Source organism: Dromiciops gliroides, chromosome 3, assembly GCF_019393635.1.
Source record: "Dromiciops gliroides isolate mDroGli1 chromosome 3, mDroGli1.pri, whole genome shotgun sequence".
Taxonomy (NCBI): Eukaryota; Metazoa; Chordata; class Mammalia; order Microbiotheria; family Microbiotheriidae; genus Dromiciops; species Dromiciops gliroides.
In genome coordinates, this window is record NC_057863.1 from 332,931,458 (window position 1) to 332,952,943 (window position 21,486).

A 21,486-nucleotide genomic window follows, 5' to 3' on the forward strand; every position below is an offset into this window, starting at 1 on the left:
TATATAATTTTAATTTTCTTTAAATGCCACTTCGTGTTCTTGTATTCCCTCCCTTTTAAAATTTTAAACTAATTTATGTATTTGCAAAGTTAAGCATCTGCTTTGTAGTCACTTCTCTCCTAGGTACTATGAGAGTAGAAATATTTTTTTTTCCCTCAAGAATCTTACAGTTTAAAGCTTGGGAGAATAAAACAAAGGGGCAAAGAAGTGCTGAATTTAGCCTTAGCTAGAACAAAATGGGAGGGATGTTATAAAGTTCGGAGGACATCATGTTTGGAAAAGGTCACTAGACCAAGTAATTATTCCTTGTACCTATGAGATAAATGTACTGACATCTTGGGTGTTCTATATGTATATATAACATTCAGAAGATCTGATATCCTTTTATAGACGATGTGAGGGCCAAAATTTGGTATATGAAGCGTTAATTGGGTGACTCGCCAAAATATTGGAGTCCCAGAAATATGAGGGACCTTTAGGTTCACCCTCCCCTCTGAACTGCCCTTTTAGATACTTCTCCCAGGCCAATAAGAAAGGAGCCTTACAGCTTTAATTCACAGAAGGATCAGATTTTATTACTTGGGAATTAATTAAACAACAAAGGTGAAATTAATAAAAATCAAAGATAAGGAAATAGGAAAAAGAAATACAGATAAATACTCTTTTTTTTTTTTTTTAGTGAGGCAATTGGGGTTAAGTGACTTGCCCAGGGTCACACAGCTAGTAAATGTCAGATAAATACTCTTAACTCTAAACTTAGCCTATGCAATCCCCAGATCATTTCCAACTAAGCTAATTTAACGGAGTTTAGGGTTTTCTGTGTTCACTCACCAAAACCTGGAAAGTCTACAGTTGCTCGTACCACTGGAAGGGCAGAAGCCAGAGAGAGAGAGAGCTCACGTTCCGGATGAGTCGCCGCCTCTCTTCAGGGAGCATTCAATCTTCCTCCCCCAAAAGGGGAGGTCCTTCAAAAACTGCCTATGGAGAGTTCTTCTTCTGACTTCAGTAGCATGCGTAACTTCAGGGTGGGCCAGGTGTGGCACCTCCCAAATGAGTCAGCTAAAACTCCAATAATTTTTACCACAACAAACACATCAGAGATACAATATTAAGTAATACTAACCTTGATAAAAGTATGAATTTGGTCAGAGGGAAATTTTAAGTGTAACAGCTGTTTAAGTTTTGTGGTTGGAAAAAAAAAAACTCCATCTTTTCCACTAACTAAATAGAGAAAACATGCCATTAACCCAACTCTAGAGGAAGACGTTGCCCTAAAGCTGACATTTAGCTAGTCTTGAAATAAGCAGGTTCTAAATTGTAAAAGTACCACAGTAGGTGCATTTTGTCATCTTCCTTCTGGCCCTCTACTTTTTAGATGGAGAAGAAGAATATATGAACAGGAAGAATGGGTTTGCTTTGTTGGCATTAAGTTGAACCTCTGGGGGGCAGTCAAGAGACTAGCCCTTGAGTTTTTTCTTCCATTGCTCCCTCTGCCCTTATAGAAGGTGAGATAAAAATGAACCTGACATAATGGTACTCTCCCACCCCGATTGTGGTGGTGATAAGCCTTTATAGAAGAGCTTCCTCTCCCAGGTCTCCACTTGTGACCACTTTTTGGCAGAGAAACACATATAGCAACAGTATAGATATAGTATATAAGCTTGTCTTGCTTTTTAGTAGGATTAACAGCTGTATTTTGTTTGGTTTCAGATAGTTTTATCTTCTTAAGTCCTTGGCCCATTTCTTTCCAATATCATACTAGCTTTCCTTTATTGTTTCTCAGAGGTTACCTTTGCAAGTACATCTGCAAAGTTAAGAATCAACACTTCCCCATCTCCCCCCCCCAAATCACCAGATTTAACCAGAAACTTTCATGTAAGCTGTTGGGGGCTGTAATAACCTTTTTTGTTTTCTGGAAGAGTAGATTTGGTTTAGGGTCAAGAGCTTAGTGCACATACCAAAGAATAATGTTCATGGAATATTTATGTATTGTATCACTTCTTTGCTCTCTTTCTCCCCCTCCCCTCCCCAATATCTTTATATCTATATCTATACATATAGATATAAAACATACATATATACTTATACATATATACATGCATGTATGCACACATAGGTTGCTTATCTGAAAAATAAAAGCTTGTGTTGAATAGATGTTGGTAGGTACCAGAAATAGCAACCTGATATTTCTCATTACTCTTAGCGCCCAATAGATCTACTGTATGTATATATGTCTTCATTCTATAGTAAGCAGACAGTTTTCCCTTTAGGATCATTGTTAGTAATAAGAATTAAATAGCTACTTTATGCCAGGGGCTATGCTTAGTACTATTATGGCAATTTCACAGTGCAGTGCTTAAGTGCTAGGGTTAGGCAAAAGGCAAAGCAAAAACACACTCCCTGCCCTCAAGCTCCTCACTAACAGGGAAGACAATATGCAAATAACTATAAATATAAGATGTATACCATGTAAATGGAAGGTAATCTCAGAGTGAAGAACTAGTAGTGGTGGATGATGGAGATTTGGAAAGGCCTGCAGAAGGTGGGATTTCAGCTCAGTCTTGAAGCAAGTGAGGAGGTGGAGGTGAGGAGAGAAATAGTGAATTCCAGGCATGAGAGACAATCAGTATGAAGTTAAGGAATGGGGAGATGGACTGTTGTGTATGAGGAGCGGCAAGAAGATCAGAGTAGCTGGATTGTACAGTATGTAGAGAGGAGTGAAGTATAAGAAAATTGGTAAGATAAGAAGGCATCAAATTGTGAAGGAATCATGGGATCTTTAAATTATGGTGCTTTGTAGTTAGTCATTTTCTTTCTCTTTTCAGACTTGAGCATGACAAACAGAGCTGGGAGTCCAAAGCCCAAACAGAGGTTCAGTTTCAACAGAAGGTATCTGAAAACCTGCAGGGAGAAAATAAAGGACTCATGTCTCAGCTAGAAGAATCTAAACAGATGTATTCTAATTCTCAGAATGAGTTGGCTAAATTGGATGCAGAAGTTAAGTCTCTGAGAGACCAGTTGACTGAAGCAAATAATTCTTTTGCAAAAAGTAAGGAAGCCAAGGAAAAATTGGAGGGAATCGTAAAGCAACAGGAGACTGACCTCCAGAATTGTAAGTTTAACTGTGAGCAATTAGAGGCTGATCTGCAAGCCTCTAGAGACCTGACTGGCAAACTACACGAAGAAATTAGCACTAAAGATCAAAAAATTATCACTCTCCTTTCTGCTAAAGAGGAGGCAGTCTTGTTGGCTATCTCAGAACTGCAACAACAACATGGCAAAGAAGTTAAAGAGTTGGAAAGCCAACTAACCCAGAAAGAAGAGGAAAAGGCTGCCTTAGAAGATGAGAAAACGAAAGCTTTAGACAAAACTAGTCAGCTTGTGGAAATAATGAAAACTATCAAAAAAGAGAGCAAACTGCAGAAAGCTCAGTTGGATTCCTTCACTAAATCCATGTCTTCTCTCCAGGATGACCGAGATCGAATTCTAGGAGACTACAGACAGCTAGAAGAGCGGCATCTCTCAGTGATCTTGGAGAAAGACCAGCTCATCCAAGAGGCTGCTGCTGAGAACAATAAGCTAAAGGAAGAAATCCGATGCCTTCGGGGCCAGATGGATGATCTCAATTCTGAAAATGCCAAGTTAACTGCAGAACAGTACCAGAGGATAACAAAGGGCTATCATCAAAAGCAGCTTCTTGAAATTCGGCTTCAGCGGAGTCAAGAACTAGAAAATGAAAAGATCAAGTTAGAAAGAAAGTTAAAAGAGTCTGAAGCATCAAGAGAAGATCTAAAAAGGTCTTCTGATGCTCTAGAGGAGGAGAAACAAACTTTGATTAAGGAAATTGAGAGCTTGAAAATGTCTGTTTCACAGCTAAAATCCCAAGTGAAAACTTTGCAAGAAGGGGGATCTTTAGGAGATTTTCAGGCACAATTGAAAGGTGGGGAAGAAGAGGTGCAGAGGTTAGGCATTACCCTCTCCCTCTCCCAGAAGAAAGTCACAGAACTCGAGGAAGAATTAGTACGTGTACAAAAGGAAGCTGCTAAGAAGGTAGGAGAAATTGAAGAAAAGCTAAAGAAAGAATTGAAGCATCTTCATCATGATGCAGGGATAATGCGCAATGAAACTGAAACAGCTGAAGAGAGGGTAGCCGAGCTGGCAAGTGATTTGGTGGAGATGGAACAAAGACTGCTCAAGGTCACTGAAGAAAATAAAGACCTTAAAGCTCAGATTCAGGCTTTTGGGAAGTCTATGAGTTCCTTGCAAGATAGTCGAGACCATGCTAATGAAGAGTTACAGGAGCTAAAAAAGAAGCACACTGCCAGCCTTGAGGAGCAACAGTCTCTCATGGGTGCTTTGAAGAAAGAGTTGACTCAACTGAGAGAGGAGCAGATTCTGTTGAGTAGAGAGAGAGATGATCTTCTTTCTAAAGTTGCTTTTCTGGAGAGCCATGCTGAAGATGATAGCTCACAATCTCACCTTGAGAAACTTAACCAACAGCTCAGATCTAAAGATGAGGAGTTATTTCACTTGTCCTCACAGTTGGAGGGTTCCTCCAACCAAATAGAGTCCTTTTCTAAGGCGATGGCCAGTTTACAGGCTGAAAGGGATCATCTTTTGAATGAACTGGACAAAACTAGAAAGTCAGAAGAAGGGAAGCAGTGGTCATCATCCCAACACTTTACCAGCCCATCTGAAGTACAAAGCTTAAAGAAAGCAATGTCGTCACTGCAAAATGACAGAGATAGACTGGTGAGTCCACCAGTTTTTTCCCTTTGTGGGTTAACTGAGAGTCATTGAAATATTTATGATACTATTACTCTTTTGGGAACATGGAGCTTTAATTTAAAAAGTAGTAGTTGTTGTTTGTCCTTCTCGAAGAGGACCATGACACTGGGAAGTGATATCATGACTTGCAGTAAGTTGTATTTAAGTGATAGAAGGCCATGCAAAGTCACCAGCCTTATTCTCTCCTCCAGAGCCATATGAATCCAGTGGCAAGATATACATCAGGATGACTAGAGATGGCCTCAGATGTTTGAGGCATTTGGGGTTAAGTACTTGCGCAGGGTCATACAGCTAGTAAGTGTCAAGTGTCTGAGGCCTCATTTGGACTCCAGGGCTAGTGCTCTATCCACTGGGCCACCTAGCTGCCCTGATTTTAAAAATTTACAAAGTACTCATGGAAGGGCTCACTGCATTACTACCAGTGATAGTTTACTGGAACCTTACAGTAATATAGTCTTCAAAGTTCATTATGCAAGACCAAAGTACAACTCTAATAGTGATATGATTAGATAAAACTGCTACTCCTAATTTTTGATAGGGCCAAGTCTAAAATAGGGTTTTGGGGATGGGGTGGGGATGATGAGGGGGTCTCTCTAGTGGTCTAAGTGAAAGATGATGAAAGCCTGAAATGAAGGTGGTATAAGTGAAAAGAAGATAAAAGATAGGAGAGATATTAGGGAGACTGAATTTAAAAAGCCTTAACAACTGATAGGATATTAGACCTGAGGAAGGAGTAGTTAAGAATGACTGTAAGGTTATAAACCTAGGTAACTGGTAGGATAGTGGTGCTATCAGCAGAAATAGGGAATTTTAGGGGAAGGATAGGTTTGGAGGGAAACATAATGAATTATGAATTACCTCATTTTTGTTCAGCAAAAAACCTCATAGAATCCAATAAGAAAATAACTTTTTAAGCAGAGTTTATCTGAAGATTTAATAATAAGCTAGAGTATTATAAAAGAAAGGAAGGCAGATATAAAGCTGGCAGAGCTCATCAGAACTTCAAAGGACAGTGAATACAGATTTAATACTGTTCATATGTATATCTGAGGCTGAGGAAAGCACTCATAGAATTCATAGGAATCTAGAGCTGGGATGTTCTTCAGAAACCATCTAGTTCATTTTATATCAGAATCTTGTTAGGTCTGAAAATTCTTTTCATTTCTACAGAAAAGAAGGAACCACTCTTCATTTAATGACACTAAGAAAGACCATGTGTGGTGCAATTCTGTTTCCATTTCAGAAAATAATTCCATTTTCGGTTTGTTATTATAGAATCTCAAAGTTGGAAGGCACCTTACAGACCATCTAAATTCAGTCTTCATCAGAGATTATCTAGCCTGTCCTTGAAGATATCTGGTGAAGGGGAGCAGACTACCTTCTCAGATGGTTCTACTCCACTTTTGGATAGCTCTAATGATCAGGAAGTTTTGCTTTACAGCAAGTGCAAATCTTATTCTCTACAACTTCTCATTTTTCCTAGTTCTTTCCTATGGGGCCAAGTAGAGCAAGTTTAATTCCTCTTCTATATAACTGCCCTTCAAATACTTGAATACAGCTATATACTCATTAATATTATCCTTTTCTTCAACCAATCCTTGCATTGTTTGATCTCATGTTCTTCAGCATCCTTGTCAGTTCATTCTTAATGGATTCACAAGTTAATTCTATCCTTTAAAAGAGCAATTCATTCTAAATTATAGCAAAAGAAGGAATCTTACCAAATTCCTTCATGACACAAAAAAGGTCTTAAAATCTAAACCAGGAAGAGTCAAAACAGAGAAAGAAGACTAGACTCATTTATCTAATGAACATTGATAGAAAAATTTTAAACTACTAACAAAGAGGCTATAGCAATGTATCACAAAGATTATACACTATGATTGAGTTGTACTTATACTAAGAATGCAGGGCTGGTTTAATATTAAGAAACTTCTAAACATAATTGACCATATTGATAACAAGAACAACAAAAATTATATTGATAGATGCAGAAAAAACTTTTGACAAAATACAGTACCAATTTTTATTTTTTAAAAATTTTTTGTGGGGAGCAGGGCAATGAGGATTAAGTGACTTGCCAAGGTCACACAGCTAGTCAGTGTCAAGTGTTTGAGGCCGGATTTGAACTCAGGTCCTCATGAATCCAGGGCCAGTGCTTTATCTACTGCATCACCTAGCTTTCCTCAATTTCTATTAAAAATACTAGAAAACTCAGGAATAAATGGACCTTAATGTGGCAAATAGAATATATCTAAAATCAAGAGCCAGTAATACATATAATAGGGTAAACTGGAGTGCTTTCTGATAAAATTGTGAAACAAAGATGTCCATCATCTAGATCTCAAATTCTGCTACAAAGAAGTAATTATCAAAACAGTTTGGTACTTGTTAAAAAATAGATCAGTCAGTGAAACAGATTAGATAACACAGCATACAGAAGCAAATGAACCTAGTAGCCTAGTGTTTAATAAACTCAAAGATCCCAAATACTGGATCACTATTTGACAAAAACTGGTGGGGGAAACTGGACAGCATATGGCAGAAAGTGGATTTTGACCAACACCTTCCACTTTATACTAAGATGTTTATATAACATAGGTAGAAAAAAATATCATCACAAACAAATTAGAAAAACAATGAAGACATTACATTGCAGTTTTGTTGATAGGGGAAAAGTTCACGACAAATAAGGGATAGAGAGGATCACAGAAGATGTATAATTTCGATCATATAAAAATTTTTTTTATTTTTTTAATTTAAAAAAAATTTTTTTTAGCTGGCTAACAATCTGTTCTTTATTTTTTATTATTATTTTTTTTACATATAAGGTATTTTATTTTTTCCGTTACATGTAAAGATAGTTCTCAACTTTTGTTTATAAAGCTTTACAATTTCAGATTTTTCTCCCTCCCTCCCCTCCCTCCCCCCTCCCCTAGATAGCAGGTAATCTGATATAGGTTATATCTATATATCTATATATCATATTCATATACATATAGATAGATAGATAGATACACATAATAACATTAATCCTATGTCTGCATTAATCCTGTTACAAGAGAAAAAATCAGAGCAGTGATGCAAAACCTCAAAATAGAAAAAAAAACACAACAGCACCCAAAACAAAAGAAACAGTATGGTTCAATCAGCATCTATACTCCACAGTTCTTTTTTTTTTTCTTGGATTTGGAGATCCTCTTCTATCATGAGTTCCCTGGAACTCTTCTGTACCATTGCATTGGTGAGAAGAATATAGTCCATCACAGTAGGTCAACACTCAATGTTGATGACGATCATATAAAAATTAAAAAGTTTTTGTACAAACAAATCCAACTTAGGTAAAGTTAGAAGGGGAACAGTTAACTGAGAAAAAAATCTTTGCATTAAGTTTATTTGATAAAAGTCTCATTTCTATGATATACAGTGTGTCTTCAAAGTCTTAGTTCAGTTTCAGCTGGTTAAAGTCTTAAACTAGCTTAAAGCTTATACAAGTTTAAAGCTAAAGCAAACTTATAACTACATTAAGACTTTGGGGGACACCCTGTATAAGGAACTAATTCAGATTTATAAGCCATTCTTTGATATGTGGTCAGAGGATATAAACATGCAGTTCTCAAAGGAAGAAACTCAAGCTATCCATAACCATATGAAAAAAAATGCTCTAAATCATTAATAATTAAAGAAATACAAATTAAAATAGTTCTGACATTCCACCTTATAGCCATCAATTGGCAAAGCTGACAAGAAACGGAAAATGACAAGTTTCAAGGGCTATCTGAAAACAGGCACATTGATGTATTGGTGGTGGAGTTGTGAATTGATCTAACCATTCTGGCAAGCAATTTGCAATTATGCTCTCAAAGTTACTAAACTGCTTACCCTTTAACACAGGGATGCCCCAAAGAGCTTTAAAAGAAGAGGAAAAGGTCATATACACACACACACACACACACATACACACACACACAAACATGTATCTTTATTTTTCCTAAAATAGAGTGCTAAGTCTTTACAATAGTACTTCGGATGTTGTCTCTGACAAGGACATACTATTGCAGAACCTTTGCAATCAGATTAAGTTGTAATTGGGAAATGACTTCAACAAAAAAAGGTCCTGCCAGATTAGCATTTTTTTTTAAAAGGCAGTTTCCTTCCATCATGAATTCTTAGATGAAGAGGTCACTTTTTCCCCAAGGTTCCCATCATTTCTACTCTAGCAGCCAATTCCTCCTTGTTAATCAGAATTGAATATAGAATTGCTTCCTCCTTCTTTTGAAGAGTTAAACCAGCGTTAAGACAAGCCACAGCATTTATTAGTTCTTTTGGGAAAATAGGCCCTTCACTAGACATGTGGATAATTGGAATCCCCTGTCACTAATAACATACTTCCATGTCAGGTTTGTGTTCTGCTTCCCAGACTCCTCCTCATCCATTTCCTCCTGCCAGTTTGGTAGCTTCATGATAATATTACTTTCTTCCCTTTTTGATCTTCTATTAAATACACTTCATCATGTTTCTCCTATCAGGTTCCTGAATTTCTTTTTTTTTTTAATTAATAAAGTATTTTATTTTTTTTCCCGTTACATGTAAAGATTGTTCTCAACTTTTGTTTATACAAGCTTTCCAATTTCAGATTTTTCTCCCTTCCTCCCCCCTCCCCTAGACAGCAGGTAATCTGATATAGGTTATATATATATATATATATATATATATATGTATATATATGTATATATGTATATATATGTATATATATATATACACACACACACATAATAACATTAATCATATTTCTGCATTAATCATGTTATAAGCGAAAAATCAGAGCAATGATGAAAAACCTCAAAATAGAAAGAACAACAGCACCAAAAACAAAAAAAATAGTATGGTTCATTCAGCATCTAATACTACACAGTTCTTTTTTTTTTTTTTCCCCTGGATTTGGAGATTTTCTATCATGAGTTCCCTGGAACTCTTCTGTACCATTGCATTAGTGAGAAGAATATAGTCCATCACAGTAGATCAACACTCAGTGTTGATGATACTGTGTACAATGTTCTGGTTCTGCTCATCTCACTCATCATCAGCCCACGCAAGACCCTCCAGGTTTCTCTGAACTCCTCTTGCTCATCGTTTCTTACATCACAATAGTATTCCATTGTATTCATATACCACAACTTGTCCAGCCATTCCCCAATTGATGGGCATCCCCATAACTTCCAATTCCTTGCCACCACATAAAGAGCAGCTATAAATATTTTTGTACATGTGAGTCCCTTTCCCCTTTCCATGATTTCTTTGGGCAAAAGACCCAAAAGTGGTATTGCTGGGTCAAAGGGTATGCACATCTTTATCGCCCTTTGGGCATAATTCCAAATTGCTCTCCAGAATGGCTGGATCAGTTCACAGCTCCACCAACAATGCATTAGTGTTCCAATTTTTCCACAGCTTCTCCAACATTTATTATTTTCCTTTTTTGTCATTTTAGCCAATCTCATAGGTGTCAAGTGGTACCTCAGAGTTGTTTTAATTTGCATCTCTCTAATCATTAGAGATTTAGAGCATTTTTTCATATGGGAATAGATAGCTTTGGTTTCTTCATCAGAAAACTGCCTGTTCATATCCTTTGACCATTTCTCAATTGGGGAATGACTTGGATTCTTATAAATTTGATTTAGTTCCCTATCTATTTTAGAGATGAGGCCTTTATCAGAAGTACTGACCATAAAGATTGTTTCCCAGCTTTCTGCCTTCCTTCTAATTTTGGATGCATTGCTTCTGTTTGTACAATTTTTTTTAAATTTAATGTAATCAAAATCATCCATTTTGCATTTTATAATATACTCTATCTCTTGTTTGGTCACAAACTGTTTTCCTTTCCAAAGATCTGATAGGTAGACTATTCCTTTCTCTCCTAATTTACCTATGGTATCACCTCTTATGTCTAAATCATGTATCCATGTTGACCTTATTTTAGTATAAGGTGTAAGATGTTGGTCTATGCCTAATTTCTGCCATACTATCTTCCAGTTTTCCCAGCAGTTTTTGTCAAATACTGAGTTCCTATCCCAGAAGCTGGAGTTTTGGGGTTTATCAAACACTACATTACTAGTGTCATTTACTACTATGTTTCCTGTGCCTAGCCTATTCCATTGATCCTCCACTCTATTTCTTAGCCAGTACCAGATAGTTTTGATGACTGCCGCTTTATAGTAAAGCTCCAGGTTTGGTACCGCTAACCCACCCTCCTTTGAATTTTTTTTCATTATTTCCCTGGATATTCTTGATTTTTTGTTTTTCCAGATGAATTTTGTTATTATTTTTTCTAGCTGTATAAAATAATTTTTAGGTAGTCTGATTGGTATGGCACTAAAGAAGTAAATTTAGTCAGTATTGTCATTTTTACTATATTAGCTCTGCCTATCCATGAGCAATCGATATCTTTCCAATTATTTAGATCTGATTTGATTTGTGTGAAGAGTGTTTGATAGTTGTGTTCATAGAGTTCCTGGGTTTGTCTTGGCAAGTAGACTCCCAAGTATTTTATATTATCTACCGTTACTTTAAATGGAATTTCTCTTTCTATCTGTTGCTGCTGGACTTTGTTGGTCATGTATAGAAATGCTGATGATTTATGTGGATTTATTTTATATCCTGCTACTTTGCTAAATTTGTTAATTGTTTCAAGTAATTTTTGAGTTGATTTTCTAGGATTCTTTAAGTATACCATCATATCATCTGCAAAGAGTGATAGTTTTGTTTCCTCCTTGCCTATTCTAATTCCTTTAATTCCTTTCTCTTCTCTGATTGCTAAAGCTAAAAATTCTAGGACAATTTTAAATAATAGGGGTAATAATGGACATCCCTGTTTCACCCCTGATCTTATTGGGAAGGCCTCTAATTTATCTCCATTGCATATAATACTTGCTGATGGTTTTAGGTAGATACTGTTTATTATTTTAAGGAAAGCTCCACCTATTCCTAAACTCTCTAGTGTTTTTATTAGGAATGGGTGCTGTATTTTGTCAAAAGCTTTCTCTGCATCTATTGAGATAATCACATGATTTTGGTTGGTTTTCTTATTGATGTGGTTGATTATGTTAATAGTTTTCCTAATGTTGAACCAACCCTGCATTCCTGGTATAAATCCCACCTGGTCATGGTGTATTATCCTGGTGGTCACTTGCTGTAATCTCCTTGTTAATATCTTATTTAAGATTTTAGCATCAATATTCATTAGGGAAATTGGTCTATAATTTTCTTTCTCTGTTTTTGCTTTGCCTGGTTTTGGTATCACCACCATATTTGTGTCATAAAACAAATTTGGTAGAACTCCTTCTTCACCTATTTTTCCAAATAATTTGTATAATATTGGAATTAATTGTTCTTTAAATGTTTGGTAAAATTCACCCGTAAACCCATCTGGCCCTGGGGATTTTTTCTTAGGGAGTTCATTAATGGCTTGTTCAATTTCTTTTTCTAATATGGGTTTATTTAAGGATTTTATTTCTTCTTCAGTTAACCTGGGCAGTTTGTATTTTTGTAAATATTCATCCATTTCATTTAGATTGTCAAATTTATTGGCATACAGTTGGGCAAAATAATTCCTAATTATTGATTTAATTTCCACTTCATTGGTGGTAACATCACCCTTTTCATTTTTGATACTGGTAATTTCGTTTTCTTCTTTCTTTTTTAAATTAAATTAACCAATATTTTATCTATTTTATTGTTTTTTTCATAAAACCAGCTCTTAGTTTTATTGATTAATTCTATAGTTTTTTTGCTTTCAATCTTATTAATTTCTCCTTTAATTTTCAGGATCTCTAGTTTAGTATCTAATTGGGGATTTCTAATTTGTTCTTTTTCTAGCTTTTTAAGTTGCATGCCCAATTCATTAACCTCCCCTTTCTCTTTTTCATTCATGTAAGCATTTAGAGCTATGAATTTTCCCCTAAGCACTGCTTTGGCTGCATCCCATAGATTTTGGTATATTGTCTCATTATTGTCATTCTCTTGGATATGGTTATTGATTGTTTCTATGATTTGTTGTTTGGCCCATTCATTCTTTAGAGTGAAATTATTTAGTTTCCAATTGATTTTCATTCTACTTTTCCCTAGCTCTTTCTTACATGTAATTTTTATTGTATCATGATCTGAGAAGGATGCATTTACTATTTCTGCCTTTCTACATTTGACTATGATGTTTTTGTGCCCTAATACATGGTCAATTTTTGAAAATGTGCCATGTACTGCTGAGAAGAAGGTATATTCCTTTCTATCCCCATTCAATTTGGCGCATACATATTTAATATTGATATTACTTCATTATCTATAGTACCTTTTAGCAAGATGCCATTTCCTTATCTCTTTTAATGAGATCTATTTTTGTCTGTGCTTTGTCTGAGATAAGAATTGCTACCCTTGCTTTTTTTACTTTAGCTGAAGCATAATATATTCTGCTCCAGCCTTTTACCTTTACTCTGTGTGTATCTCTCTGCTTCAAATGTGTTTCTTGTAAACAGCATATTGTAGGATTCTGGTTTTTAATCCACTTTGCAGTTTGCTTCCATTTTATAGCAGAGTTCATCCCATTCACATTCACAGTTATTATTACTGACTGTCTATTCCCCTCCATTCTATTTACCCCCTTTGTACTTTTCCCCCCTTCTTTCACCCTGTTCCTCCTCACCGATGTTTTACTTCTTACCCCTGCCTCCCCTAATCTGCCCTCCCTTTTTATCACCCCCCTCTCTTTTCTTTACCCTTTTCTCCCTTGCTTTTGTCCTCCCTTCTATCAGTCCCCCCCTTTCCCTTCCCCTTTTGCTTCCCTAAAGAATGAGCTAAGTTTCTTTATCCTGATGAATGTATATGTTATTCCCTCTTTGAATCAAATCTAATGAGAATAGGGTTGAAACAATGTTCACCCCTCCTTTTTTTCCCTCTATTGTAATAGGTTTTTTTTTTCACCTCTTCATATGATATAATTCACCCCATTCCATCTCCCCTTTCCTCTCCTCCCCACAGACTCCCTTTTTAACCCCTTAATTTTCTTTGTATCATCACATCAAAGACAATTTATATTTATACCCTCTATGTAAAGTCCTCTCTGCCCAAATACATTTACAGTTCTTAAGAGTTATGAGTATTATCTTCCCATGTAGGGATATAAGCAGTTTAACCTAATTGAGTAACCTTTTTTTTCCCCTCTGTTTATCTTTTTAAACTTCTCTTGAGTCTTGTATGTTAAGATCGAATTTTCTATTCAGTTCTGGTCTTTTCATCAGGAATGATTGAAAGTCCCCAATGTCATTAAATGTCCATCTTTTCCCCTGAAAAAGAATGATCATTTTTGCTGGGTAATAGATTCTTGGCTGCAATCCAAGCTCCTTTGCCTTCCGGAATATCATATTCCAAGCCTTGCGGTCCTTTAATGTTGAAGCTGCCAGGTCCTGAGCAATCCTGACTGTGGCTCCATGATATTTAAATTGCTTCTTTCTGGCTGCTTGGAGTATTTTCTCCTTCACCTGATAATTCTGGAATTTGGCATATTCCTTGGAGTTTTCCTTTTGGGGTCTCTTTCAGGAGGTGATTGGTGGATTCTTTCAATGATGATTTTATCCTCTGATTCTATGATATCAGGACAGTTCTCCTTAATAATTTCCTGGAATATGGTGTCTAGATTCTTTTTCTGGTCATGGCTTTCAGTTAGTCCAATGATTCTCAAATTGTCTCTCCTGGATCTGTTTTCCAGATCAGTTGTCTTTCCAATGAGGTATTTCACATTTTCTTCTATTTTTTCATTTTTTTGATTCTGCTTGACTGATTCCTGGTGTCTCATGGATTCCTTATCTCCAACTGTCCAATTTTAATTTTTAAGGCATTGTTTTCTTCAGTGAGAATATGCACCTTTTTTTCTATTTGGCCAAATGAATTTTTTGAGGCATTGTTTTCTGCTTCCTTTTCCAAGCTTCTGATTTTTTTTTCATGGTTTTCTTGTTTTGCTTTCATTTCTCTCCCCATTTTTTCTTCTACCTCTCTCAATTGATTTTTGAAATCCTTTTTGAGCTCTTCTAGGAAGGCTTTTTGTTCTTGAGACCAATTCACCTTCCCTCGTGAGGCTTCACATGTAGACAATTTGAGGGTATTGTCCTCATCTGAGTTTGCATTGGCTTCTTCCCTGTTGATACAGAAGCTCTCAATGGAGAGGGCTCTTTTTTGCTTCTTACTCATTATTGCAGCTTATTTATTTATTTTTTAAGTTTAGGTCTGCTCTGGGGGCACTAGGGCCCCTGTTTTGGGCTTCTTGTGCAGGGGTATATGTGCTGTGTGACTGGCTTTTTACTCTGAGGCCTTTATAGTGTGTGCAGTTCACCCCCTGCACTTCCTGTCTAAGCGTGCTACGTCAGTGTGCCCGGTCGCGCCTATCATGTTCATGGCCCTACAGCTGGCAACTTGCCCTCTCGGCTGGTGCAAGTAGGTTTTTCCACTGTCCTTCTTGGCCACCAGATTTTTGAGCCAGGTTCCAGGTGCCTCAGTTGTTCGGCTGTGGCCCGCAGCTCCTGCTGCTGCTGACTTGCCCCGACCCCCTCAGCGCTGGGCTGCTGCCCTGCACTGGGCCTCCCTTTTGCCCCAGTCAGACCGACCTTTTCCTGCAGTCTTCTAAATTATCTCTGGTTGGAGGACTGTGTCTCTCTGTCCCTTTGCAGGTTCTGTAGTTTCAGAATCCGTCCAGAGGCTTGATTTAATATTCTTTTTGAGGGAATAGAAGGAGAGCTCAGGCAGCTTGCTGGTTCCTCTCCACCATCTTGGCTCCGCCCCCCTGAATTTCTTAATGTGAAAAAATTTTCTTCTTTTTTTGGGGGGCGGGGGGGGGGACACAGCAGTGAGGGTTAAGTGACTTCCCCAGGGTCACACAGCTAGTAAGTGCCAAAGCCAGATTTGAACTCAGGCCCTCCTGAATCCTGGGCCAGTGCTTTATCCACTGCTCCACCTAGCTGCCCCCTAAGCATCTTCTTAATAAATGATATTAATTTAATAATCCTTTTAATCTGTTCTGTTCCTCTTAAGTAAGTTATTTCCAGAACTTTATCTGTTTATGATCCTACCAAGTCTTTGAGTTAAATTTGTCTTCTTGTTTATGTTTCATATTCTGTATCGTTGGTGATAGATATCTGTGGTCATGGATTTTATCACTGTGTTTTTTCTGGGGTATCATGTACCATGAATGAATTTGAGATTTGCTGTTCTGGTATTTTTCTTTCTGTGTTGCTACTATCTATGGTAGTAGGCCTATCGTTTCTCTTTCCCTGTCCCTTTTCAACTTAAAGCCCTTTTTATTAGATTTTTAAGATACTAAGAAAATATAATTTTTAACCAGTCATTGTTAAGTAAACTTCATTCCTGTGCATGATCTCATCATTGCTATATTTTAAACCACAGTTCAGAAATCCAAATCCTGCTTCCCAAATCAGCTTTTCTACTTTTATTCCTCTGCTTTCAATCGGCAGTAATGATGAGAGCACCGCCTTGTCCTCCAAGGTCATAAGTATTTTTCCTAGACTTCAATAATTGTTGGCAGTGCTTTCTACTTTCCTTCTGGTGTTATCATTTGTTCTTATATGTATCACCAGAAGCAGGTAGTGATCATCAGGTTTTATAGGCAATGGTAGACACTGTCTGCTGTTTTAGCTACATGCTCCATGAACACAGTAGCTCTTTCTGCTCTTGATGTCAGCATAAGTTTATGACAAATAGCTGCCTCAGTATCCTTCATTGACAAATGATACTCCGTATGTATTATTCTGACCGTTACTGGATGATCTTTTACGTGATGTCGTCTTTTTATCCATATCCTTATTTCTTGGACTGGAAGAAACTTCTTGCCCCTTATCCCCTTTATAGGAATGAAAATGAAAAAGCATTTATTAAGTGTCTGCTATGGGCAAAGCAGTGTGCTTAGTACTGGGGATAAAAATATAAAAACGAGACAGTCCCTACTCTCAGGATGCTCACATAGGGATTGAGTTCATTGTAAGGTAGAGTCAGATTGTAAGTTTTGAGTGGGTAGGGATTGTGTCTTATTCTCCTCAGCGCTTGGTGGAGTACTTCAATAAATGTTTATTGATTTCAAAACAAAACAAACCCCAAATCTCACTTAGTAAGACTGGCCATATCTAAATCATTTTTGAAAAATATTGAATTGAACAGATCAGTGACCAAGTGCAGATGTTTTATTCTTTTTGTTTTGTTTTAGTTTTTTTGTTTTGTTTTGTTTTGTTTTGCGGGGCAATGGGGGTTAAGTGACTTGCCCAGGGTCACACAGCTAGTAAGTGTCAAGTGTCTGAGGCTGGATTTGAGCTCACGTACTCCTGAATCCAGGGCCAGTGCTCTATCCACTGCGCCACCTAGCCACCCCCTGTTTTATTCTTTTTAAAAATTTTCCTCTGTATCCTGCAAAATAAAATTATGGTTCTTTAGCTTTTTTATTTTCTATTCTAGGATGGAGATTGACTTGCATTTGTGCCAATATAGATATATACATAAACATATTCTGTGTAGGTCACTCAGAAGTCTCCTTGCCCTCTATATTGCTTGAAATAAGATGCATATTCATTTTGCTAGCTCTTTTAGCTAACTCTTGTGACTAATTGCTGGCAGAAATCCTTGGATGCTCACTTCTCAGTTGGTGGGAGGACCCCTAAGCAATGCATAGTTTATTTGGGGATGCTTCCTGTCTTCTGAAGATAGGGCACACTGCTGAGATATCTTTGTCAGCATATTCCCGACATACAGTAATACAGACAAAAGCAAACAAAAACCAGTTTACAAAGAGAAATTCAATTATATATTTAGATTGGTCCCCCTCCCTTTTTTTCTTCTTACCTTTTAACCTCCAGCTACCTTGTTGTACTTCTCTGTGTTCTAGGCTCTGCCCCCCACTTGGAAGAAAAGACTAAATGTATTTGTTAAGAGAGCAAATACAAGATAAAAGCTACATGCAAGTAACATATAAGTATGCATTTAACAATATTTGTTGAATTGAAAATACAAAAGATAAACATAGGAACAGAATTTGACCCATTCATAGAAATCCATTTTTCTAATTATAGCCACCCGTCTTATTTTCACTTTGCTCTTGATCTCCAGATATTTCCTTCTATTTCTGTATTTGTTAAGCTAGCTGATTCTGCTTTAACAAATCACAAATACCCTTGACATAGATTTTATTTTTGTTTATGCTGCATAGAAGGAAATAGTATCATTTACAAAAAAGCTGTGTGACACAGAGAGCTAAATGGCAAATTCAGACAGAATTCATTTTAGGATAAATAAAAATAGAAGAGGAGGAATAATTCATCTGTTTCAGCTGCTATTCATCATGAATAGTGGGTCTGTTGTTCAAAGGGAAGGCTCTGTATCTAAATGTGTCCACTCCAATTTGGGGATAATTTTTTAAAACTTTTAAAAGGTTAACTTGTATGATTTCATATAATGCTGGCCAGGTCACTCATCCATATTTTTTAGTTAGTGTCACTGTCTCTCTTCTTTTTAATTTCTTTTAAAAAAGAGAGAATGACAAGACTCTGAAATTATGCTACTTTCAAGAAAGAGCCAGGATCTAAAACTAGGACAGCTTTTAAAGGCCATTCCAGGTCATTGTGACACAAAAATGAAGAACAGGAGTAAACCAGCACAACAGGTCCTTCTCTGTAATTGAGTCCCCTTATCTGTAATTGTACTTTCTTTACTTTTATGACACTACCTATTGTAGCCGTGTCCATGCTCAATATCTTTGTGAGACAAAACCAAGTCCAAATTGAATTTGGCATTAGAGAAGTAAGATTTTTAATCTGAATTAAAATGTGACACATGGCCAAAGCTTGAAAATTCTATTTGCCAGGTTGATCCTGGTATTAAAGAGGATTTCCCTGTTTTGTAGATTCTTTTTTTTTTTAATCATCAGCAGCATATCCATGTTTCTAATGTCTACTCTGTAACCACAATCTATCTCAGCCCAGGTCTTACTTTTAATTACACTTTTTTATGTGTCCATAGAATTCATGGGGATCTTTTAGGATATTTATATACCCTCTTCCTCTAAATAGGTTTCAACCGATTTTTGTCTTGCATGTATCTTTGGTTAAAATTTTAATTTTTAAGGTTTCTTCAGTAATAAATAATAGACATTTGTTGAGTGTTTATTATATACTCAGCTGTGTATTGTTGGGGATACAAAGGTAAATGGGATATAGCCTGTATCCTCAAAAAGTTTAAGAAATAGTCAGGAAGGTAAGAAATAAACACAAATAACAATAATAGAAATTAGAACATGTTTAAGTGCATACATGAGAGGAAAACAAGTTCAAAGAGAGGTCAGAATTTCTTCATTTGCCAGGGCATGGTAGGCTCTGGATTCTGTACTTGTAATATCTCTTGCATCTGTCCTTTTCCTGTTGTCGGTGCTCCTAATCTTCTCATCACCTAATACCCAAACTAATACAGTAACCTCTCCTTCATTTTTCTGAATCTAATCTCTTTCCTCTGTAATCCATCTTTCACACCAAACTATATTAGTCTACATAGAATACCATTTGTGTTATGCTATTTACCTGCTTGTAAAACTTTTGGTGACTTTTCACTTTCTAAAAAGTAACTTTCATTCTCTTTAGCCTTACAGTCAAGCTTTGTACAGTCTTGTCCCAACCTTATCTCTCCTTATCAACCGTACTGGTCTTCTCAATCAATCATCTAACTCTTCATGACCTCATTTGAGGTTTTCTTGGCAAAAAATATTGGAATGGTTTTCCATTTCCTTCTCCAGCTCATTTTACAGATGATGAAACTGAGGCAAATAGGATTAAGTGACTTGCCCAGTGTCACACAGCTAATAAGTGTTTGAGGCCAGGTTTGAATTCAGGAGGATGAGTCTTCCTTACTCAGGCCTGGTACTCTATCCCACTGTACCACCTAACTGGGGTATATGGGGTGTTCAAGGAGGACTAGCACCTCTGATGTGAGGCCTTGATGAACCCTTTTCAGGGTTGTTCATCCACCTTTGGTGTCTATTTGGCATTCAGTTTTAATCTCTTGGGCCAAGAAGCTTTAGCATGTACAGTAGCCATACCCTGGTAAATTATCTTGGCAGATGATTGAGCATAACCAACAGGTCTTAAACTCATTGGTGAGTTAGGGAGATGTTCAATTCTGCTTCATTTAAATCCAGTTTACCCATGAGTAAAGACATCACCCTGTGATGTTATTGCTCCCCTTTGAAAATGAAGGACAAAAAACAACCACCAGTCTTTTCAGATATGCCTTGAACGTGTCATTCCACTCCATTATAAGGCACTTCTCTTTCTGTTGGTCTGATTCCTACCCATCCTTCAAAGCCTAGTTCAAAACTATCTTCTTTTGTGAAGTTCCTCCTGACCACCCCAGACCATAGTGATCCTCTTTACTCCTGAACTCCATAGTACCTATTTTTACCCATTTGTCACTTATTATATACTGTTTTGTCTTATATTTTTATATGTGCAGTATTCCTTCTTAGTCTAAAATTTCTTGATAATAGGAAACATTTCTTATACTTCTTTTTTTTTTAATTCCTACCAGGCTTCTAACACTATTTTACAAATAGCAGATGCTTTGCTTTTGTGTACTCCACAAAAGTCCTTCATTTCTTCATGGTGGTGTGGAGATTTAAGTTCTTAATGACAAGGCCAGTGGAACCAAGTTCTAGCCATTTTACCAAGCTGCAAAAGTTTCAAGTATAGTTCCTGTAATATCCTGTGTGTGCTAGCTGAGGCTCATCACCCGTGGGTTGACTACAAAGTGATGAATTCTTTGGCTCTGGTAAGCCATAAAAAGTTCAGCTCTGTGCTTCTGCAGATGGTAGGAGAGTGGCAGAAAAGAATGCTGAGGATGATACAGTGGTTAGACCATCTATAAACATTAGCATGACTCTTGGTATTTTAAATGTAAGATCCTTATCCAACCACCACCAATTTGACATGCTACTGGAAGAACTGCATAATATGAATACTGACATCCTAACAAGGTGAAACTGAGAGGACATAAGGATGGCTTAGAGGTTTGTTTAGAGAAGCAAATTAAATTGAGTTGGTTTCATCATGCATACAAAAGCAACTAGGAACATCATTTCACGGGGCATTTGGTCATCTTGTCTTAAAGTACTTAAAATGAATATAAGCAAAAAGACTACTATTGAAAATAATGGTTATGTGGGGCAGCTAGGTGGCACAGTGGATAGAGCACCGGCCCTGGATTCAGGAGGACCTGAGTTCAAATCCAGCCTCAAACACTTGACACTTACTAGCTGTGTGACCCTGGGCAAGTCATTTAACCCCAATTACCTCACCCCCCCCCAAAAAAAGGAAAGAAAATAATGGTTATGTGCTAAGATCTGTTGCAAAAGATAAAGAATGGAAAGATCCTTTAAAGACAAGACCCTCCAAGACAAATCAACATATACCTTGATATTTGGTGACTTCCATCTGATGTCCCAGAGGACAATGATTAAAAACATTTTGGAAAATGTGATTTAAGATTAAGAAACGAAAATAGCCAAAGGCATTTAGACTACACAGGCATATTATAATATGCCTGTATATGTGGAATAATGTGTTCACAGAGAGAGTTGGACGGTACTGGTTATAAAATCACTAAGCAACATCA

The 21,486-nt window shown here is 36.9% G+C and overlaps 1 protein-coding gene across 5 annotated transcripts in view; it reads left to right on the plus strand.

Moving 5' to 3' along the window:
- The window catches only part of GOLGB1 (golgin B1), a 76,330-nt gene that overhangs the window by 39,810 nt on the left and 15,034 nt on the right, over positions 1-21,486 (plus strand). For all 5 annotated transcript variants that reach the window (XM_043990466.1, XM_043990468.1, XM_043990469.1 and 2 more), the window contains one exon: positions 2,826-4,752. In XM_043990466.1, the coding sequence (XP_043846401.1) occupies positions 2,826-4,752 (1,927 nt within the window). The remainder of the gene's footprint in view (positions 1-2,825; positions 4,753-21,486) is intronic.